Source organism: Vigna umbellata, chromosome 5 (genome assembly GCF_029865625.1).
Source record: "Vigna umbellata cultivar VRB3 chromosome 5, Vumbellata_1.0, whole genome shotgun sequence".
In the NCBI taxonomy this organism is placed as follows: domain Eukaryota; kingdom Viridiplantae; phylum Streptophyta; class Magnoliopsida; order Fabales; family Fabaceae; genus Vigna; species Vigna umbellata.
The window spans coordinates 56,045,569-56,065,971 of NC_142169.1; the positions used below are offsets into that span (position 1 = coordinate 56,045,569).

The window sequence follows — 20,403 nt, forward strand, 5'->3', positions numbered from 1 at the left end:
TTATGATGCATGAAATATATGAAATTTCTATGTTTGGATGGTATGAAATATGAAAATTGATTATGATATGAATGTATAAAGTTATGAAACTATATGTTAAGAAATGAGTTGAAATATAAATAATTCTGGTATGAAATTTCCCCTATGAAAGGGTGTGTTCGTCACTGAACGGTCATTGACTGTTCGGTATTTTTTAGTAATCTTGGTTAGAATTGGATTCTTTCATTTGGGAAGAATCCTAGTTGAGGACGAGCGTCTTCGTGTGGTAATACTATGCTTGAGCGTTCGGCCAAGCGTAATTGCATCTGAGTATTCTATGATAAACTTAAATTGTGTAAATATATGTATTTGTATATTTTAGTTATTCTTAAACACTATTCCAATATTATATTATTATATTTATTAAGCCTTCTATTATAAGCTTAGTAGTGCTCGGTCTCACACCAAGCGCTCGTAATGAGTAGTGTTCGGTCTTATACCAAGCGCTCGTACTCGTTTATGGTATGATCTATCTTGATGAAAATAGTGTTCGTCCAACTTCAATAGAATTTCCCTCTACCGTGTTCGGTCATTGACTGGCATTAGGTTTCTTTACGTGAATTCTTCTAAGTATGATTATTTAAACGTCTTGACGTGTCTACATTCATTGGTTCCGGCCTAGAGCCTTAGTACTTGTCATGTTCTTTGAGGAGTTTGGTTTGAGCTCACGAGAGTCAGTTCACTTAACTGACTCATGTTGTACGTAATGTTCGTTCTTGTGACATATAGTTGTACTCGGTTTCTTCCTCAACCTGACAGTAACCCTCTCGGTCTTATTCTATTCTGGAACGGGAGACTTCTCTGACTCGTTCCAAGTGTCGTCCTTGTTCTGAGTGAGGGTGGAACGTACGGTATTTGATGTCCTTGATAATCCTTAAACAAAGATGGAATTTAAACGATTGATAATGAAAGATGAAGAAAATATGAGATGGATGAAATGTTGTGGATTATGAACGAGCGTTCCAGGGAGGAACGACTCGTGAATGAATATTGAAATTGTAAAGTATGAATGTGGTTATGCTAAGCTGGCGGTTCATCCTGATGTTCCGTGAGTTCTCGTCCTCATGTAGAGGGGAGTAGGTCATGTGTGGGAACGACAGGAGGTCCTAGTCCTTAGGGTTACTTTGGACAGATAGGACTAACCTCGGGTGGCAGCTGATGAGGGTATTCCAATTACTACATCACTCGGGTGCACGAATGTCGTAGCTACACAAATTTCATACAGTCCGGACAGTTAGTCTAGTATTAGGCCTTGCTTGAAACGTATGATGAAATATATCTTATGTGTTTGAATGTGAGAATTGTATGTTTATATTTGAATTAAATTATATAAGCTTACCCTGTGTTTTCCTGTCCTGTCTGGTTTGGTACGTCCGTCTTTGTCATTGCAATGATCATCCGTGTGGATGTGAGCAGAAGGAGACGAGCTGCTGAAAGAGGCGCTGGAAGAAAAAAATTTGATCGAGGTAGAAGTGAAGACTGAAGAGTAGTCTATTGTAAGGCGGTCGTTCGATCACTTTTCCCCTTTTGAGCTATTTTGACCATTCTGTATAGATTTTGTAAACCGTTCGGTCAGGTTTGCTTATCTTATATAGTTTACAATCACTCTTTTGTAAGGTCGTTCGGCCGTAAACGTGCGTTTGGTTTTATTTTAGTGTAAAGACTGATCTGAATTATTAATTAATGTGATTATTCTATTATATAGTTTTGGACTGTATTTTTGAGATGTTACATAAAAACTTGTAAAAAATTAATGTTATCTTAATAAATGTACTAAAAAATATATATTAGATTTATGATAAGTTAACATTATGTTCTTCTAGAGATGATTGATGTTGAGAAAGAACAACATGATTTGAAAATTTGTTCGTGTTTATTTCAAAAACGAAAATTCGACAAAAAAAAACGATAATTTACAAAATACACTCGCGAATGAATATATCATTTTATGTACTACCATTATTATTTTTACATTACACGTGAAATTCCTGAAAAATATATGAGAGATTCTTAATTTCAGAATGAGTGTAGTAAGTATGTGTAACATGATTTATGTTCATTTGTGACAATAGTTGTTAAGTGGAATCAAGCTTCACAATAAAGGAGAAGCTCAGCAAGCAAGCTCGAGAAGCTCGATTCAATAATCTATAACAAGGGTTGATGTAAAATATGTGAAGACTTGGAGTAGGATATGTGAAAACTTAAAATCTAATTTGGAAAACTTGAAACTGGATTTGAAAAACTTGGGAATCGAATCTAGAAAATTTGCAACCGATTCCAAATTTATTCTCTTTTGTTTGGAATTGATTTTAAGGTACTGAAATATCTTCTCTCTAGAACCAATTCCAGAAACTTTGGTTTGTTTAAAAAAAAATGTGTTGTGACAAGTTAGATAAAGTATAATGTATTATTTATTTATTTCAATTAATATATTTTTTTGTAAAAAAATTATTCACTAAAAAATTCTAAAATAATTATAATTCATCTAAATATCATTTTATAATACTTTTAATATTATAAACAATTTGATAATCTTACTTTTTAATTTATTAAAACGTTTTCTAATTTATCACACAAGTTAAATCTTTTGTAAACTTTTAAAAGTTTTATTCTCAAATTCATACCACTATTATCTCAAAATCTCTTGAAAAAATACCATAAATTTTACCATCAAATCTATTCAAATTGATGTTCTCCATCTTCGTCAAATTCTTTTTTCCAAGAAATAAAAAGAAAAAACCGACTAAGTACGGGTCGGGTTAATCGGCTATAAAAACACAAGTTTCTTTTATCATTTAAGCTTCATATTTTTTTCTTCTTGTTTATAATATAATATAAGTAAAGTAATTTTTTTTTAATTGAGGAGAAATGACGGAGTGGATTATAACGTCGATTATTAATCCGTTATACAAATTCTAACAAACTAAGTCTTGCAAGAAATTTTCAATTAATGTAGTATGAAAGGATTTTAAATTTAAAATGTTAGGTTTGAAATAAGATTTTAAATTATCTAAATATTTATATTTACACTATTGTATAAAGGAGACTCATCCTTTTAGAACACACACCTATTTTCCAATTTAACTCTTTAGTATATAATTGTTTTTTAATTAAAATAATTTTTAAATTTAACAGTTTTCTTAATTTGATTGTTCTTTTAAATTTAATTAATTTTTAAATAAAATAAATATTTATAATACAAGATTATTTATAGAAAAAATAAAAATTATAAAAATTATTTATATTTATTTTCATTTGTTCTATCACACAAAAAAATATTCTTACATATTTATTTTCCAATTTTATCTTTTAATAAATAGTTTTTTAAATTAAAATAATTATCTTACTTAATTATCTATTTTTAAAATTTAACGGTTTTTTTTTTAATTTGAGGTGTTTTTTTTTTCAAATTCATTTATTTGTTTAACTATAATAACTATTTATTATAAAAATTATTTACAAAATAAATAAAAATTATATAAAGTATATAAATTATTTATATTTATTTTCATAATTATAATTTTATTATTTTGTTATTGTTATAAAAAAAATGTAAATACGCGTAGTGCGTATATGTTTTCATAAGAAAGGATAAAAAATAGTGATGAGAGGATATTACTTGTAAGAAATTTGATGTAAAGATTTGGTGAATGATATCTAAGTTAGATATAATAAAATACTAGTTGAAAATGTAATAAAAATGTAATAAATCATTCAATTGATGAATAATATGAAAACTATAATAATTGACGTGAAACTTCACACTAAACATGGTGAAGTTTGATTCGATGGAGTAATAAGAAAGTTATGAGAGGTGGTGCATTGTTTGATTATTATTTGAGATCTTTTAAAACCCACAATGAATGTGTAGAAAAACTCTAATACTTATAAGAAAATCTAAAACATAACAAATTGTAGTTGAGTATAATAAATTGCACTTGATAAACTTTTATATAAAACAATACATATTTGATTTTGTATCTTACTCAGAATGAATAAACACATTAAATAACATTCAACGTGCTAATATCTTTTCATAAAGAAACAAAATATTTCAAGTAACGTTCAAATAGGTTTATATTAAAAATAATTAATTCTATGTCAATTAAGTTTACATCACTTATCTTTATCTTTTATATGATTATATGTATTTAAAATAGGACCTACTAAAATAGGACACAATATCTTTAATAAGAAAACTCAAACTTGATGGACAAGTAAAATAAAGTAATTATACACAAAGAATTTTGAAAACTGCATCATCGTAATTATGTAAAGTCACATAAAGAGAAAATTGACTTAAGCAACACAAATATTCAAACATATTTTAGTACAAAGACCATCTCACCATAAGAGATGTCAAGCTTTCTAAGTTTTAGACATTATTATAGTTTTGTATCTTAGTTGTAGTGAATGTGTGATAAACTTGTATACTTTTCACATGAAGCCACCTTTTGAGAAAGTCAATTATATATATATATATATATATATATATATATATATATATATATATATATATATATATATATATATATATATATATATATATATATTAGAGTTACCTTCTCATAAAACTACTTCATTTTGTACTCAGAAATAAAAACTAAAATTATACTTAGATTATTGATCTTAAAAGGGAGATTGGGAAGGAAAGCCAACAATAATTTATATAATCTTTATAAATAAAATTATTTTATATACTTAATTAGTTCTAATTAATTTGTTAATTAATAAAATCTGAGTTTATGAGATTGCATGTATTATCAAGCTTGAAATGGTTATACACTAAAGATTTTTCAACCTACTTGGAGACTAAGGTCCTGTTCACTTGAATGGATTTAGGGAGAGTGATTGAGGGGATTTGAGAGGATTTAAAGATAAATATTTTTGTTATTTATTTGAATGAATTTGGAGGTAAGTGAGAATGTATTTGGAAGTAAAGTTTATGAGAATTAGTGTAGGATTTGATTGACGTGACAGATTAAAAAAATTTACTTTCAAATTCACTCTCATTTACCTCCAAATTCACTCAAATAAACAACAAAAAAAATTTACTTTCAAATCCTTTCAATCACTCTCCCCAAATCTATTCAAGAGAACAAAGCCTAAGAGAAGGAGATTTTTATTTCTTATCTTTTTGTTATGTGTTTTATTTCTTATCTTTTTGTTATGTGCGTGGAGAATGAAGAATGGAGAAGTACATCTCTATATTCAACAATTCAACAATTCAACAATTGATACATGGGGTTTTTCATTTCAAGGGTAATATTCCTATTATTCCTTAAATCTCTTCTTTTTAATACGGTATTTTTTTTATTTCATAAAGACAAGGAATCTCAATTTAATTTTCTTTCTTCCATGTTTGAAACCTTTTACAAGGAGTTTAGGTTCAGAAAATCTTAATAAAATTAATTAATGTGCTTGAATTTTGTGAAAAGGAGAATTAGAAGACAATTCTAGGCTTTGTCTTTTATTAACGAGGTTAGGAGTCTTGGAAAGTATCTAAGATTTTCTTTGTTAGAGAGGAAGGTGAAAAAATCCTTTCATTACATGTAAACTAGAGCGGTCAAAATGGGTCATTCGGTCCGATCTGACCCGACCCATCATGGGTTGATCACTTAGTAAGTCAATCTAACTCTGGCTAATTAATTAGCGAGCCAGAAAAATTCGAACCTAGCCTGACCCATTACGAGTTGGTGGGTAAACGACTCACTCGCTCACTTAATTACAATTTTTTTAAATAAAAAAAATACAAACTTTCTATAATTCAAATCTAAACAAATTTCACTCCCAAATTTTATTCCCGTGTTTAATTAATTTTGGAAATAGAGAACTTAAATAATTTTTTCAAGCAAAAAATAATAATAAATATTTTTTTATAAAATTGAAATTAAAATTTAATAAAATAAAATTAGGTAGGTGGATTGGTGGGCCAAACCGACCCACCACGGGTTCAACCCGAATGAGCTGGGTTTAAATGAGTCAGGTTGAAATTTGACTCGCATTTAAAAAGTACCATTTTTTCAAATCCAACCTGACCCGAACCCGTGGTGGGCTGGATTGACCCGTGGGTTGTGATCCATTTTAACAGCTCTAATATAAGAGTGTTGCTCCCTACACCACCGCCAAATGCTCCCTGCACCACCCCATACCTAATTTGCCCTTGCTATAAAATGGATGTCAACATCCGTTTCACCTTCAACGGATGTTGTACGTTTCACCTTCAGCGGATGTTGACATCTGTTTACATATTTTATATTTTAGTTTATTATTTTTACTTAAAAAAATAAAACTTCAACGGACGTGGCTACATTTGTTTAATAGATTTTTAAAAAGTATTTTAATTATTATTTAAATAATAATACATAAATTAAATTAATAATAATTATTTTATTAAATAAAATAATATTAATTTATAAATAATTAAGTAATAATTTTAAGAAAATTAAATAATATTTATATATTAATTAAAATACAATAAATTAGAAAACTAAAAAAAAAAACTTCAACGGATATCCCTACATCCCTTAACAAATGTGGCACCCGTTTTAATAAATTTTTAAAAAATATTTTAGTTATTATTTAAATAATAATACATAAATTAAATTAAAAATAATTATTTTATTAAATAAAATAAATTTAATTTATAAATAATTAAGTAATAATTTTAAAAAAATTAAATAATATTTATATATTAATTTAAAATACAATAGATTAAAAAACTAAAAACTAAATAAAAACCTCAACAGATGTCGACATCCGTTTAAGAAAAAAGGTGGGGTGTAGGATATTTTAAAATAAGGTTAAATATATTTTCCGTCCCTTAAGTATCACACAATTTTGATTTTAGTCCCTACTCGAAACTTTGATGACTTTTAGTCCTCATAGTTTTGAAACTCTTACTATTAGTCCTTAAAATTGGACGACGTTAACTCTTAGGAGATGTGGCTAACGGCTAGCCCACGTGTGATGCTGTAACACCCTACTATTTTAAAGGGTATTACTGATAGTAGAGACTAAATTAATTTGATATCTCTTATAAACAATCAAACTTTATTTCATTTAATCCAAAGTACAATACCAAACTTACAAACTTTAAATAATATAGTCTTCACCATTGAAATTTCAACTTATAAGTTTTACACAACATAATCTTCCCAATACAAATTTATTCTTTTTACAAAAACCCCTGAAAGTTTTTCCCCGCATCTCTCTCATCTCTAAGCTTGTTCAACCGCATCTGCAACATTATCTAATCACATATAACATGAGTTATATGATCATAGTACAAACAAATAAGGGTAAGCCAACCTTATCATAAAATCATTAAACTTGTAATAAAAATATTATAATCATGTATTTCTGCAATTGATAAAATATCATTATTCCGATGTCATTAATTCATCATTATCAAAGTCATCTTTCCCATTTCCATAAATCTTACAAGTGTACCATGCTTACTCATGAAGCCTTATGGTCAGACCGCTCTCTGCCTGCTTCCTTAAGCCTCACTTATATACTATGTCTTACTTTCTGAAGCCTTATGGTCAGACCCCTCTCTGCCTGCTTCTATATAACTTACGAATCATATGTTTATGTCAAAGCCTTATGGTCAGACCACTTTCTGCCTGCTTTCATAAACCTCAGGTGTTACTTTGCTCATACCAAACTCTCATGGTATAACTCGAACATACTACTCCCGGTAGTAAACATCATTTCATAAGTAATGATTTCTCATATCCACTCCAACATTTCATAAAACCAACAATTCATACCCTCTTATCCACCTAACTCAATCATGTTCATTCTTTAATCATGAATTCATAATAACCCGTTTTGGTATCAATAAATTAAACATATTGCCATATATCATGCTTCATATTATAAACTCATTTTGCCCATAACGAGTATAACTCAACATATTTTCACCAAACAACGATCATGGATCAACCGAAGTATATCAACATATCGTAGGAACTACATATTAAAGTCTGGGCTCAATGTAATGATAAATAAAATATATATGAAATTTTTACCATGATAATATTATGCATCTACAATCAACTTGTTTTATTTTATTTTCATCCTAGTAGAGATTTTTTCTTTACCCCAATTGGTCACCGGAGAGGACCCAGATGTCTGAACGCATCAAACTCACCTTCGACGCCAGCACATATGACTAGTCACAACTGACTGGACCAGGCCAGGGCTGCTCTATGATCAGGGATGTGCCAACTCAGGTTTTTAAGGTTCCTCTATCCTACCAACAAAGGGAGGCCCTCAATAATTAATCAATTTATTTATTTAATTTATCTAACTTGTTGTCTTATGCTCTAAATCTAAAATGTCTAATTTTAATATTTTTACTTCATCTCACAACAACCTCAAACAGTATCTGTATATCTATTTAATACTCATATATAAGCAATTACAGAACCCTTACTCCAGACCTTCCAACAAGATAAATTCCAGCCAACAAACTCATTCAATAAATTCATCGCATCTCAACATGTACAATTTAACAATTTCAGTTATAACACCCAATATAATAAAAGTCATAAATCAGTTTCGCAAGAGAACACCAGTTCAACATTCGTATATTTATAAATTAATACAAAAATAATTAGTTGCCCTTACCATCAAAATAATATTAATATAAAAATTCAGGGGAAACAAGAAGTTGAATCTGGCAGAGCCGGTTAGACAACTTCTCATCCTTCCACAAAGATGCAATAAAAAGAATAGATAAAACAATAAAATTTCTGGGGAAACAAGAAGTTGAATCTGGCAGAGCCGGTTAGACAACTTCACATCCTTCCAAAAATACAATATAAAGATATAAAAAAACAACAACAAAAGCTTTGGGGAAACAAGAAGTTGAATCTGGCAGAGCCGGTTAGACAACTTCTCGTCCTTCCAAAAATACAATATAAAGATATAAGAAACAACCAAAGTTTTGGGGTAACAAGAAGTTGAATCTGGCAGAGCCGGTTAGACAACTTCTCGTCCTTCCAAAAATACCATATAAAGATATAAGAAACCACCAAAGCTTTGGGGAAACAAGAAGTTGAATCTGGCAGAGCCGGTTAGACAACTTCTAATCCTTCCAAAATACAATAAAAATAAATAAGGGAAACAATAGAATGTTTGGGGAAACAAGAAATTGAATCTGGCAGAGCCGGTTAGACAATTTCTAATCCTTCCAAAATACAAAAATAAACAACTAATAACATACAAATGGCATAACATAATCAATATCACGTTTTACAACTATCACACTTGGATATCAACACAAAAGCATACTCTCATTTAAATTCAAAATCATACAGAAACAAAATACTTCATAATCAAGATTTAAGATCAGACAAAAGCAAAATATAGCATATTCAAGGCTCAAGATAATACAAAAGGAGATACTCAAGGTTAGCTTCCCTTACCTCTATTCTAGACTTAGTTTCCTCTTCTCAAACCGTTCTCCGGAAACCTCCAGAATTTCCCCTCTTCAACTAGAATTTACTCCAACTCTCTTCTCTCACAATTTCTCTAGAATTTTGGTGTAAATTTCCAGCCTCCCCCCTTGGCTATTTATAGTAAAAAAATTTACTATTCATTTTTACTATTCATTTTTACTATTCATTTTTTTATTCATTTTACTATTACAAAAATAATTTTTTATTTGCAAATTGGTGAATTCTGATCTCAAAGCTACGTGTAACACTTATCCTTTCCAAAAATAATTTTTTTTTTACTATTCACTTTTTACTATTCACAATTTACTATTCACAATTTACTATTCACAATTTTTTTTTTTTTTTTTTTTTTAGTATCTAACAAATATTTTCAAGGATCTTACAGATGCCACTTTCCCTGACTACTTTTAATTGACGTGACAGTAAAAGTGTGGTGGTTGGTCGGCCTGGTGGGTGGTCGGCCACAATGTCTAGTGATCGGTTGGCCTAGTGGGTATTGGGCATAGACCGAACGGTGTTGGGTAAAGACCGAACGGTGTTGGGTAAAGACCGAACGGTTATGGTGACGTATGAAGTGCAATATATAAAAGACCGAACGGTGTTCCGCCAAGACCGAGCGGTTATGGTGACGGGTGAAGTGCAATATATGAAACACCGAACAGTATTGTGCAAAGACCGAACGGTGTTGGGCACAGACCGAACGGTGTTGGGCACACACCGAACGATTATGGTGACGGGTGGAGTGCAACACATGAAAAACCGAACGATGTTGGGAAAAGGCCGAACGGTTATGGGCAAAGACCACCATGCCGACCACTAGACCGAGTGGCCGACCACAACACCTTTATTGCCACGTCAATTAAAAGTAGTCAGGTGGCATGCCATGTGGGCTGGCCGTTAGCCATGTCAAACAAAAGTTAACGTCATCCAATTTTAAGGACTAATAGTAAGAGTTTCAAAACTATGAGGACTAAAAACCATCAAAGTTTCGAGTAGGGACTAAAACCAAAATCGTGTGATACTTAAGGGACGAAAAACATATTTAACCCTTTCAAAATATAAAAGATAATTTTGGAATTTATAAAAAATGTGGTGGTGCAGGGATCAATGTGGGGTGGTGTAGGGAGTAACCCTCCTAATACAAACACCTATGGTTCAATATTCAATATATATTTTTATTTTTTATTTTTTTAAATGTTTAATATGAATGTAATAGACCAAATTTGATCATAACAACATAAATTATATCTAATATTGATGAGCCACATAAATTATATTTAATGTTGATGAGCCACTTTAATGTACATTTACATGAATAATTTCTTATTAGATTTCTGTATATAAAAAGTTACATATTTAAAATAAGCTATTAAACTCGACTAATTTAAACTAATTTGTTCATTTACTTTATTTTGTGCCTTGAGACATTCAATTTAACCGAAAAGAAATACATTTCTATTAATATAAGAAATTTTTCACTTAGTTTAAAAAAATATAAAATTCATGTAACATCTTACTAAAATATGTTAATTTTTCAACATTAAGTTAGACATAAAACTATAAAACATGGTCAATAAAACAATATATATATATATATATATATATATATATATATATATATATATATATATATATATATATTAAAAAGAATGTGGAGCTTTTAAAATGAAGAAAAATTATTTAATCATCAAATTACAAGGGAAAACTAAAATGAAACTCTCTTACAAAATATTCTGTTAGGTTCAAGTAAATGAAAAGACAAGAAAACTATAAATATATAAGAGCAAGTATAAAAACCAAAATGAAACTCTCTTACAAAATATTTTTTTATGTTCAAGTCAATGAAAAGACAAGAAAACTATAAATATATAAGAACGAGTATAAAAGATCGAGTGAATATTTTCTATAGAATGATATATTATATTTAATTAATAACAATATCAAGTAAATATGCTACAATTGGAAAAATCTTATTTAAATATTATATAATTTTATAGGATATACTCATTCATTATACTCATTCATTATACTCATTCTTGTATATTTATAGTTTTCTCGTGTTCTTGCTAACTTAGCCTTAAAGAATTTTCTGTGGATGAATTCTTCTCTAGTTTTTACTTATAACTTAGTAGTCAAATTCTTTTGCTTCATTTCGGAGTCTTCACGCTCTTTTTTGGTATATATATATATATATATATATATATATATATATATATATATATATATATATATATATATATATGTTCATTTTCTATTTTGACAAAAATAATTTCTCAATTATTAGTATTTCTTAAATCATGTACCATATTAAGTGACTAATAGAAAATTCATGAAATCAAAATCCTACTATTTTTTCTAATTTTTTTATAACTTTTTTCTAAATAAATGGATCTATGAACTTTTTAGCCAATAAAAGATTTTCCTTAAAAAGGCAAACTAAATATTTATAGTTCTTTATGACTATCCATTTGTTAGGGAAGATCGAACATTTGTTAATTGCTAACCACTTATTGGAGGTCTAATTGACCTTGTTTTTCTCTTTTGATCCTTCAACATTTACTTTTCAAAATGGTTTTCATCAACAAAATCTCTTTCATGCAAAATTTTGATTACTTTACTTTGTTCTTCTTGTCCGTTATACTTTTTTTTTCTTGGCAAAAAAATAACATTTTCATTGAACATTTCTCTAAATTTTGTAGCAAACATGTATGTCATCCATTACTATAATAATTACGATTACTTTCTTGAACCTGGAAATTAACAAAGTGTTTACAATTTGAGCTTTTCATTGTTAAGTTCTGAGAAATACATTTGCCTACAACCTTGAAAGCATTTCAATTTAACATTTGCACAAATATTTAGAGTGCCAAATATGGGTTTGAATGTAAAGGATATTCAACTTTATTTGTTTAAAGTGATCCATGATTCAACCAAGTCTAGTTACACATTTATACAAAGTCATCTAATAATTTCAAGTGCCTTGTTGGTTTTTTTCAGTCTATATATATTCCTTTCTTATATTTATAACTTCTTGGTTTACATGTCTCCTTTCTTTCTGTGTGGTATTATTTTTATAAAAATATTTTGGAGTTCTGAGAAAACTCAACTCAAGTATGTTAAAATCAAGGATGAGAAAGAAGAGCAGAAGAAGGTTGAAGAAAAATGTCCAAAGGTACCAAAATATAAGAAACTAGATATACTTCATAAGTATCCATCACAAAATGCCACGAGTCGAAGGATAAACTTCAATGATAAGAATTGGGATGTGTATGGTGGTTTAGATGAAAAGGCCAAAGATTTGTCAACAATATTTTATAATAAGTTCACCAAAAGAAACATGGAGAACAAATGGGGCAAATATTTTGAGAAGGGAGAAAGCTCGTTAGAAAATAGGTTGTTTGCAAAAAAAACTCAAGTTCAAAAGAGGCAAAACTTAAGATCTGAACCTTCAATGATTGATTTGGTGGAATATGGTGATTTAGAGATAGAGAAAAAGATAGAGGATGGAGATGACGAGGAAGAAACACAAGAGGATAGGAATAAAGCTATAGAATGGACAGAAGATGATCAGAAGAACCTAATGTATCTTGGAATTTCAGAAATGGAGAGAAATAAAAGGCTAGAGAGCGTCATAGCTAGAAGAAAAGAAAAAAAGTTATTTAAAGGGAAACTTGAGAAAGGTCTAAATGATAAAAAACCAATTGCACCATTGTTTATCAAAAGAAACAATCGCTTAAGTTCTTCAAAAGAGGTTGATGATGGTTTAGAAGTGCCAGGTTCTGCCCCTTCTCTCATACCAAGAAGTCCTTATAGCATTCCTTATGATCATTCTGAAGAAAAGTTTAACCTCATAAAAGATAGTTTTCCCCAAGAATTCTCTAGTCAAAACAACATGTCATTATGTAGGCATGAAAGTTTCAGTTTAGAGCACCCTTTCACATCGGAAACCAAACAAGATCACGGTGCTAGAGAGCATTATTTCCATAATAGAGGAAAGAAGTATTCTGATACAATTACATATTCAAGATTTAGAAGAAGTCATACAGGTGATAGTCATATTTTCTCCTCATCATTTTTGTTTCTTCCCCTTATTTCTCTATCACTCTTAAAATAAGGTGATAAATACAAATTTTAAACTAGACTTGTGAAAAATGATGTATGACATTTTTTATAAATACTTCTATTAGAAAGTAATAATAATGTTTTTTAAAAAAGAAAGTTGTGAAAAATAATAATTATTTTTTTTAAATTATTATTTTATGTTCTTTATTGAATATATTAAGAAAAAGAAATTATTGTGAAAGTTGTTCAAGAAAACTAAATGTATTTTACTCATGCAGATAAGGGAACTCATGATTGGCTAATCGACCAATTGATTTACAATGAAAGTGACGAAAGTAGCAAAAGTGGAGAAAATGGATTGCAAACATCAAATCCATTAACAAAGGGAGAAGAATCAACACATAAAGAAGATGGGAAACATAATATTGATATGAATGACATGAAAGGTGAGAAAGTGGAGTGTGAAACAAAAGATATGTCAAATCAAACAAGTGAAGCACAACCAGAGAAATCAGGACAATGGCCTAAGTTTCCCAAGTCTCATGGGAGGGTTTTCAATTTACCATTATCTACTAATAACACTAGTGCTACTAGTAGTAATATAAATGAAGTTATGTATGAGAATATCACATCAGTAGTTGATAAAAGACAAGAAAATATGTTTTTAACCAATGGGAGACTTTGTCACACCCCAACACATTCTGTGGCTTCTGACTTACAAGTAGAGGTTTCTGAAATTGGTTCACCAACATCAACTGTCGGTGAGAATGCTGAGATTAATTCTTCCATTGATAGAGACTCAATAGTATATGATGGGGACATTGATAGAGACATTAGTTCTGGTAGTGAAGAGTTGTGGGGAGCCTCTTACCATGGAGTAAAAGAAGTAGAAGGAGTTAAAAATGAAGAGAATGATGTAGAAGTGAACAATTCTTCAAAGGGTGTTGTTTCACCTTTTGATACATGCTATATAGATGGAGAAAACACAACTGATATATGCTCATCATCCTCAAAATATGATGTGCCTGAAAATACTCCAACTCATGCAACAAACTATCATCATAATATATTTGACTATTTGAAACATCCTATGGGGGAAAATGAAGCATCGCAATCTTCCAATTCTTCTCATGCTCTAGATCAATTTCCAAATGAAACACAATCAGAAAACCTAAAGGTAAGTTACCTTGGTGTTATTTTGTAATAAAATTGTTAATGAAATTTTTTGTTTATAAATTCACATAAAAGAACAAAATATGTCAATTTATGTTTGTAAGAATTCAATCACTACATTTTACTTGTTTTCTTCATTAGAAAGACTTTAAAAGATTATACACTACATTATTATCATTTTTTATACTATTAGGAACGATACAACATCACAGAGAATGTCACAAATGAGACAAGATTTATCAATGACATGAATAACTTAGCAACCATCGATCAAGATAACGTAGAAAACTCAAGAAATAGTGAAGATCTTGACACATCAGTAATGCGACAAGAATCAGTTGATGATGCCTCCATTTACTCAGTTTCATCATCACCAAGGTCTGTGTTACCAGAGAAAACAATGGGAGATGAAACTTCATTTTCAAATTTTGATCAACACATGCATTTAGATGGTCAACAATCTATTGGGGAAGGTTTAACCCAAGAAAGTTTAGATAGTGAAAATGCACCTAACATCGTGCCTCATGCTAGACAGTCAATCATAGAAGATATAATAGATGAAACTTCATTGTCAAATTTTGATCAACATATGCATGTAGAGCCTCAACTATCTATAGTGGATGGTATGATCCAAGAAAGCTCAAACAATGAAAGTTCACATGATATCATGCCTCAAACAATGCAACCAATGAGGGATGATTTAATAGATGAAATTTCATCATCAAATTTTGATCAACACATGCGAATAGAGCCTCAACAATCTATTGTGGATGGTGTAAATGAAGAAAGCTCAAACAACGAAGGTCCACATGATGTCATGTCTCAATCAATGCAACCAATGATGGATGGTTTAGTAAATGACATTTTATTGTCAAATTTTGATCGACTCATGCTTACAGAACCTCAACAATCTACAACAGAATGTGTGATCCTAGAAACTTCAACCACTGAAAGTCCACCTAACATTTTTCCTCATATCGATCAACTAATAATAGATGATACAACTGATAAATTACATAATGTTATCTTCAATCAATTACAGGTATGTCCTTAGATTATAATTAGATGATTTTATCATTAAAGACTTTTTAACATACAAGTATTACCGTGAATTTGCAAGATTTTTTTAATATTTATTATATTTCATAAATTGATTGAGAAAATGATCATCTAATTATTATATTCATAACTTTAATAAAAGAAATTATAACTTTCATTAGTTATATATATATATATATATATATATATATATATATATATATATATATATGTGTGTGTGTGTGACTAAGAGTTTATATATGTATTATAAAAGTTACCTCTTTTTCTTTTCCTTTTAATTTTTATATGAAATTTCATAATGTTGCACTATGTACATTTTCTTTACACAAGAAATTAAGTAAAACTTCTTTATAGTAAGTAATGAAAATAAAAATTAAAAGTATAAAATGTTTTCACAAATTAAATAAAACTTAATAGACAAATGCTAAAGTTTCTTAAATGCATTGAAAAAATAAGCTTTTAAGTTTTCTCTCTCAAATTAAATAAGAAAAGCTTTAAACCTTATTTGCATATTACATGTGACATGCAGACTAGTCCTCTAGAGAATTTTAATGAAAAAGATAACATCTTTGGCAACATGAACGATGAAGTTGACAACAAGAAAAAATACATTAAGCCAAAGAACAATGAAGACAATTTTAATCACCTAAACAGTCAAGAAGCTACTACACAATCAACCAACCCAATAAGTGACACAACAACTCTGGAAGATATGAATGAAAAATCAAGGAATTTAGTGGATCATAAAGTAACATTGATTCTTTAACATTTTTATAATTATTGTACATTTATACTATATTATATTACATTAGATATACAAGTTATGTTGTAAATATTTTATTTTTTTTTGTAAATTCAGCAGGTGTCATCCACGGATATGCTTAAAGATGATAAGAATGACGAACAATCAAATAGCAATAATGTCCATGGTGAGTTGTCAAAACAAAGGGTTACCAAGCGAATGGTTCAAAATAGAGAATCGGGTTACTTATCAGATGTATTTGATTGATTGTAACGATAAATTTTAGGAATTTCAAAAAATAGTAAAAAAAATCTAAATGATCATATGAAATTATCTTAATCTTTTTTTTATTAATAGATAACTCTTTGAGGTAAATGAAATGTATAATACAAATGAAAAATTACATATTCAATTTTTTTTAAATGCATGAAATCTATTATTTGTTTATCCTTTTATTCTACTCTATTTATTACCCACTAGTATTTACTTCAGTTGTTATATAAAAATTGATATTTAAGATGAAATATCAATAAATAAATATTGTTCTAAACAAACTAATAAAACAAAAACGAGTTGTATACATATGTTTATTTCTCTATCATCTAATTTCACAATTCATAAGTAAATATGATAGTAATAAACATGTTTATATAATACTTTAATTGACTTAAATATTTTATTTTGAGTAGTGACGAGTTTGTGATCTGATTCCAATTTATTAAGTTTTTGTTTTCATTTATCAAGCAAATGAACATGTATAATGCCATTTGATTTGATTAAGAACATCTAGAAAATAAAAATAAATTAGTTAACACGTTGTAGATCAATATAGGTCTTTTGTTAAATCAAATTCTTATTATTTTATTGATAATTTGCTTCTATACTATACTTTCGTATATGCAAGAAGAAACCTTTTAATAGAAGAGAATATTAAAATAAAGAAAAAAGTCAAAATATCTTAAAATGTGTATTAGTAATAAAATATATAGTTAAATTTATATTTAGAGATGCTAAATAAACATGTCTTCATATTCAAATTAATTTTAATTTTGATAAAAAATAAATAAAAATATAAGTATGTGGATATCCATATTGTCTTTCTTCTTATATTTATTATCGTTTTAAATTACATAAATCCCTAAATATTTTATTTTCATTGCTTATTTTGGTCATTTGTTTTATTTTATTTGAGACGTCGTCTTTTTATACAATTTTTTATTATTTCACAATTGTTTAACTCATTTGATATTTATCAAGGTCCCTCAAATTTCCATAATACATTTTTTTTTATTGTAACCATGTAGTTTTCTTTGAATGATGTATTACATTTTATGAAATGTAAACCTCAATTTTATCAAATTAAAGTACATAAATCCTTAATTTATTACCTAAATTCTTTTATTTTCGGTTTTTAAATTTTTTTAGTTGAAGAACTTTTCTCTTATTATACAAATCTTATTCTTTTTTTCTTTTTTTAATTGTAAGGACTTTATATGTACAATTAGTCTTTACAAATAAAACTCGATTATTTTATATTTAAAAGATCAAATTATAAATGAAAAATCAATTAATTGAGTTTTATTTTATAAAATATACCATCTCACTACTAAAATATTCTCTTCCCTTTATCTATATTTTCTATTAATTTTTTACTTCTTTACTTATCTATTTGAAGATTAAAAACAACTATACAAGCCATGACCTTAAACACAACAATTTTATTAGTTAAAAATTTACATCAAAGTATGTTCACCTAGTAACCTAGTCATTTTAAGGTGTGGTGCTTTTGTGGTTACATGTGACTCAAAAGGGTTCGAAATGGATCTATGTCACTATGTGATCATTATGGTGTGATCAAATTGTTGATGGGTTTTTTTATGTACAAGTATTGTATCTTGTGTGAGTGGAGTCTTTAAAAGCTATGATAGGATCTTAAGACATAGCTCAGATATGGGAATCGATTATGTTGTATTAGTACTTTTAGTTTTGATCAAATTGATTTTAAAAGGAATTGTATCTATTACTTACCTTGAGGCAATTTGTTCTATGCTAATAGACGATGATTTGTGATAAAAATGTTGATTTATCTTACATTTGAGTCTTTAAATTAAGGTAATATAAATAAATGGAGAATAGGTATATTAGATTAATTTTATAGGCTTTTGGTACCTTATTTTAGTGCAAAAGGGGATATTATGACTTGTAAAAGATGTAAAAAAAAACAAGTGGTAACACATTTTTACACACATTTATAGCTTTATAATACATTGGTTGCACTTTCCATTAGTCTTACTTTAGGTTTATTTCACTTTATGTCATTAGTAATAAATTGAGTTATTTAGTGATACACTCTAATGGAAGCCAATAAGCTAAACTAATATACAAATTAGATTTTTGAAATTATGCACATTTATTGGGCGAGCCAACTAGTCTTTGAACAAAAATTTAAAAATTAAAATCCAAAAAGATTAGGTCATTCTACTAACTAGACAAGCCTTGTGAAAAAGGTTCTCAAGGGTTTGGGTCTCTAGGAAAGTAAAACCATTATTGAGCAAAAATATTTTATGAAAAATCTAGAGAGCTCATGATGGTTGAGTTGCAAGGTGAGTCTTGTCTTACTAGACGAATATCATTGCTTTTACTCCTAATATTTGCTCACTAGACGAGTCAATTCTTTCATTGAGAAAAAATAATTTATCTAAAATCTAGAAAGCTTAGAAGGATTTGATTGTTGAGTGGGTCAAGTATTTGCTAGACCAACATACCTATAAAGGCGACTCACTTAGTAAGAGGTAATGGTCGTTAGGCAGATGATAGTATTTGAAAACTCCCAGCTTTGTCTCGCTAGGCAAGCTTATGTGCTTGTTGAGCAGAGGGGAATAATTTGTACATGAAAATTAATGTTTTGAGTTTTGAAATAAACTAGATGGGTGTGTGGCTGAGTAGGGTCAGGATGTTAGCTATAATTTACTATTTTGTATGTGAGTGGTCAAGTTGAATTAGGACGTTAGCCATAATCTATTGTGATTCATGATTGATGTGTGTATGGTGTGGACATAATTATTTCCAAAGAGAAAATACTATATTGGAATGTAGTAGGTCGTGGTGTATTTAATTAGTGATTTTGTATGAGATTATCTTGACTCTATTAACATTTGACTCACATAAAGGAAGATGTTAAGTGATGAGAGTTGATGAAAATCCCTACAATTTGGAGGAAAGGTGTGTAAAAGAACTGTGTCATAGAAAAAGGAATTCACATTATCATATGAATGGAGGACTTAGCTCCAAATATATATGACTTTGTGTGAGCGAGAGGTAATGTGACAATTATAGAATTTTTGAGTCAAATTCAATACACAAAGTCTTTTAGAAGTAAATTCAAATATCTATAATGAGTTTGGGCCAAATTGATTGTTTCTAGTTTGAGCCAAATAGATTATTATTTGAATGAGCTAGATGGATTGTTACTTGAATGGGTCGAATAAACTTTTATTATTAAAAATTTGATTTTTGATGTTTATGAACAAATATCTATTATGATAAATGAGTATATTATGTTTTATAAATTATTAGTTTACCGTTTTTTTTTGTGTTTTTGTTCATTTTAACTACAATAATAATGTAATACACAAGTTAAAAATAAAAGTCGTCAGTAAAGTTGAGCATAGAAGAAAGTTATATTTTTTATTATAATTTATACGTATAATTGTATATATATTTGTTCCCTTTTAAATTATTTAATAGTTTCATTTAAAAAAATTCCTCAAAGACGACTTGTGTATTTGTTTTTAAAATAAATAATATAATGTAACGAATAATAGGACTAATTGTTTAACTCATGTAATTGTTATTTAA

The 20,403-nt window shown here is 28.6% G+C and overlaps 1 protein-coding gene across 1 annotated transcript; it reads left to right on the forward strand.

The window, feature by feature from the left end:
- Positions 1-12,378: 12,378 nt before the first annotated feature.
- On the forward strand, positions 12,379-16,812 carry LOC124828374 (uncharacterized). Its single transcript, XM_088115346.1, has 5 exons — positions 12,379-13,555; positions 13,850-14,748; positions 14,938-15,563; positions 16,296-16,551; positions 16,666-16,812. The coding sequence occupies exons 1-5, from the start codon at positions 12,382-12,384 to the stop codon at positions 16,810-16,812; spliced, it is 3,102 nt and encodes a 1,033-aa protein (XP_087971472.1). The 5' UTR covers positions 12,379-12,381.
- The last annotated feature ends 3,591 nt before the right edge of the window (positions 16,813-20,403 follow it).

What these genes read in the sequence shown, in the direction of transcription:
- LOC124828374 (XM_088115346.1), top strand. Translation starts at nt 12,382, where the DNA reads ATGGGTTTGAATGTAAAGGATATTCAACTTTATTTGTTTAAAGTGATC. An exon ending in ATTTAGAAGAAGTCATACAG is followed by an intron (nt 13,556 to 13,849) that starts GTGATAGTCATA and finishes TTACTCATGCAG; the next exon opens with ATAAGGGAACTCATGATTGG. An exon ending in GAAGGTCCACATGATGTCAT is followed by an intron (nt 15,564 to 16,295) that starts GTCTCAATCAAT and finishes AAATAAGAAAAG; the next exon opens with CTTTAAACCTTATTTGCATA.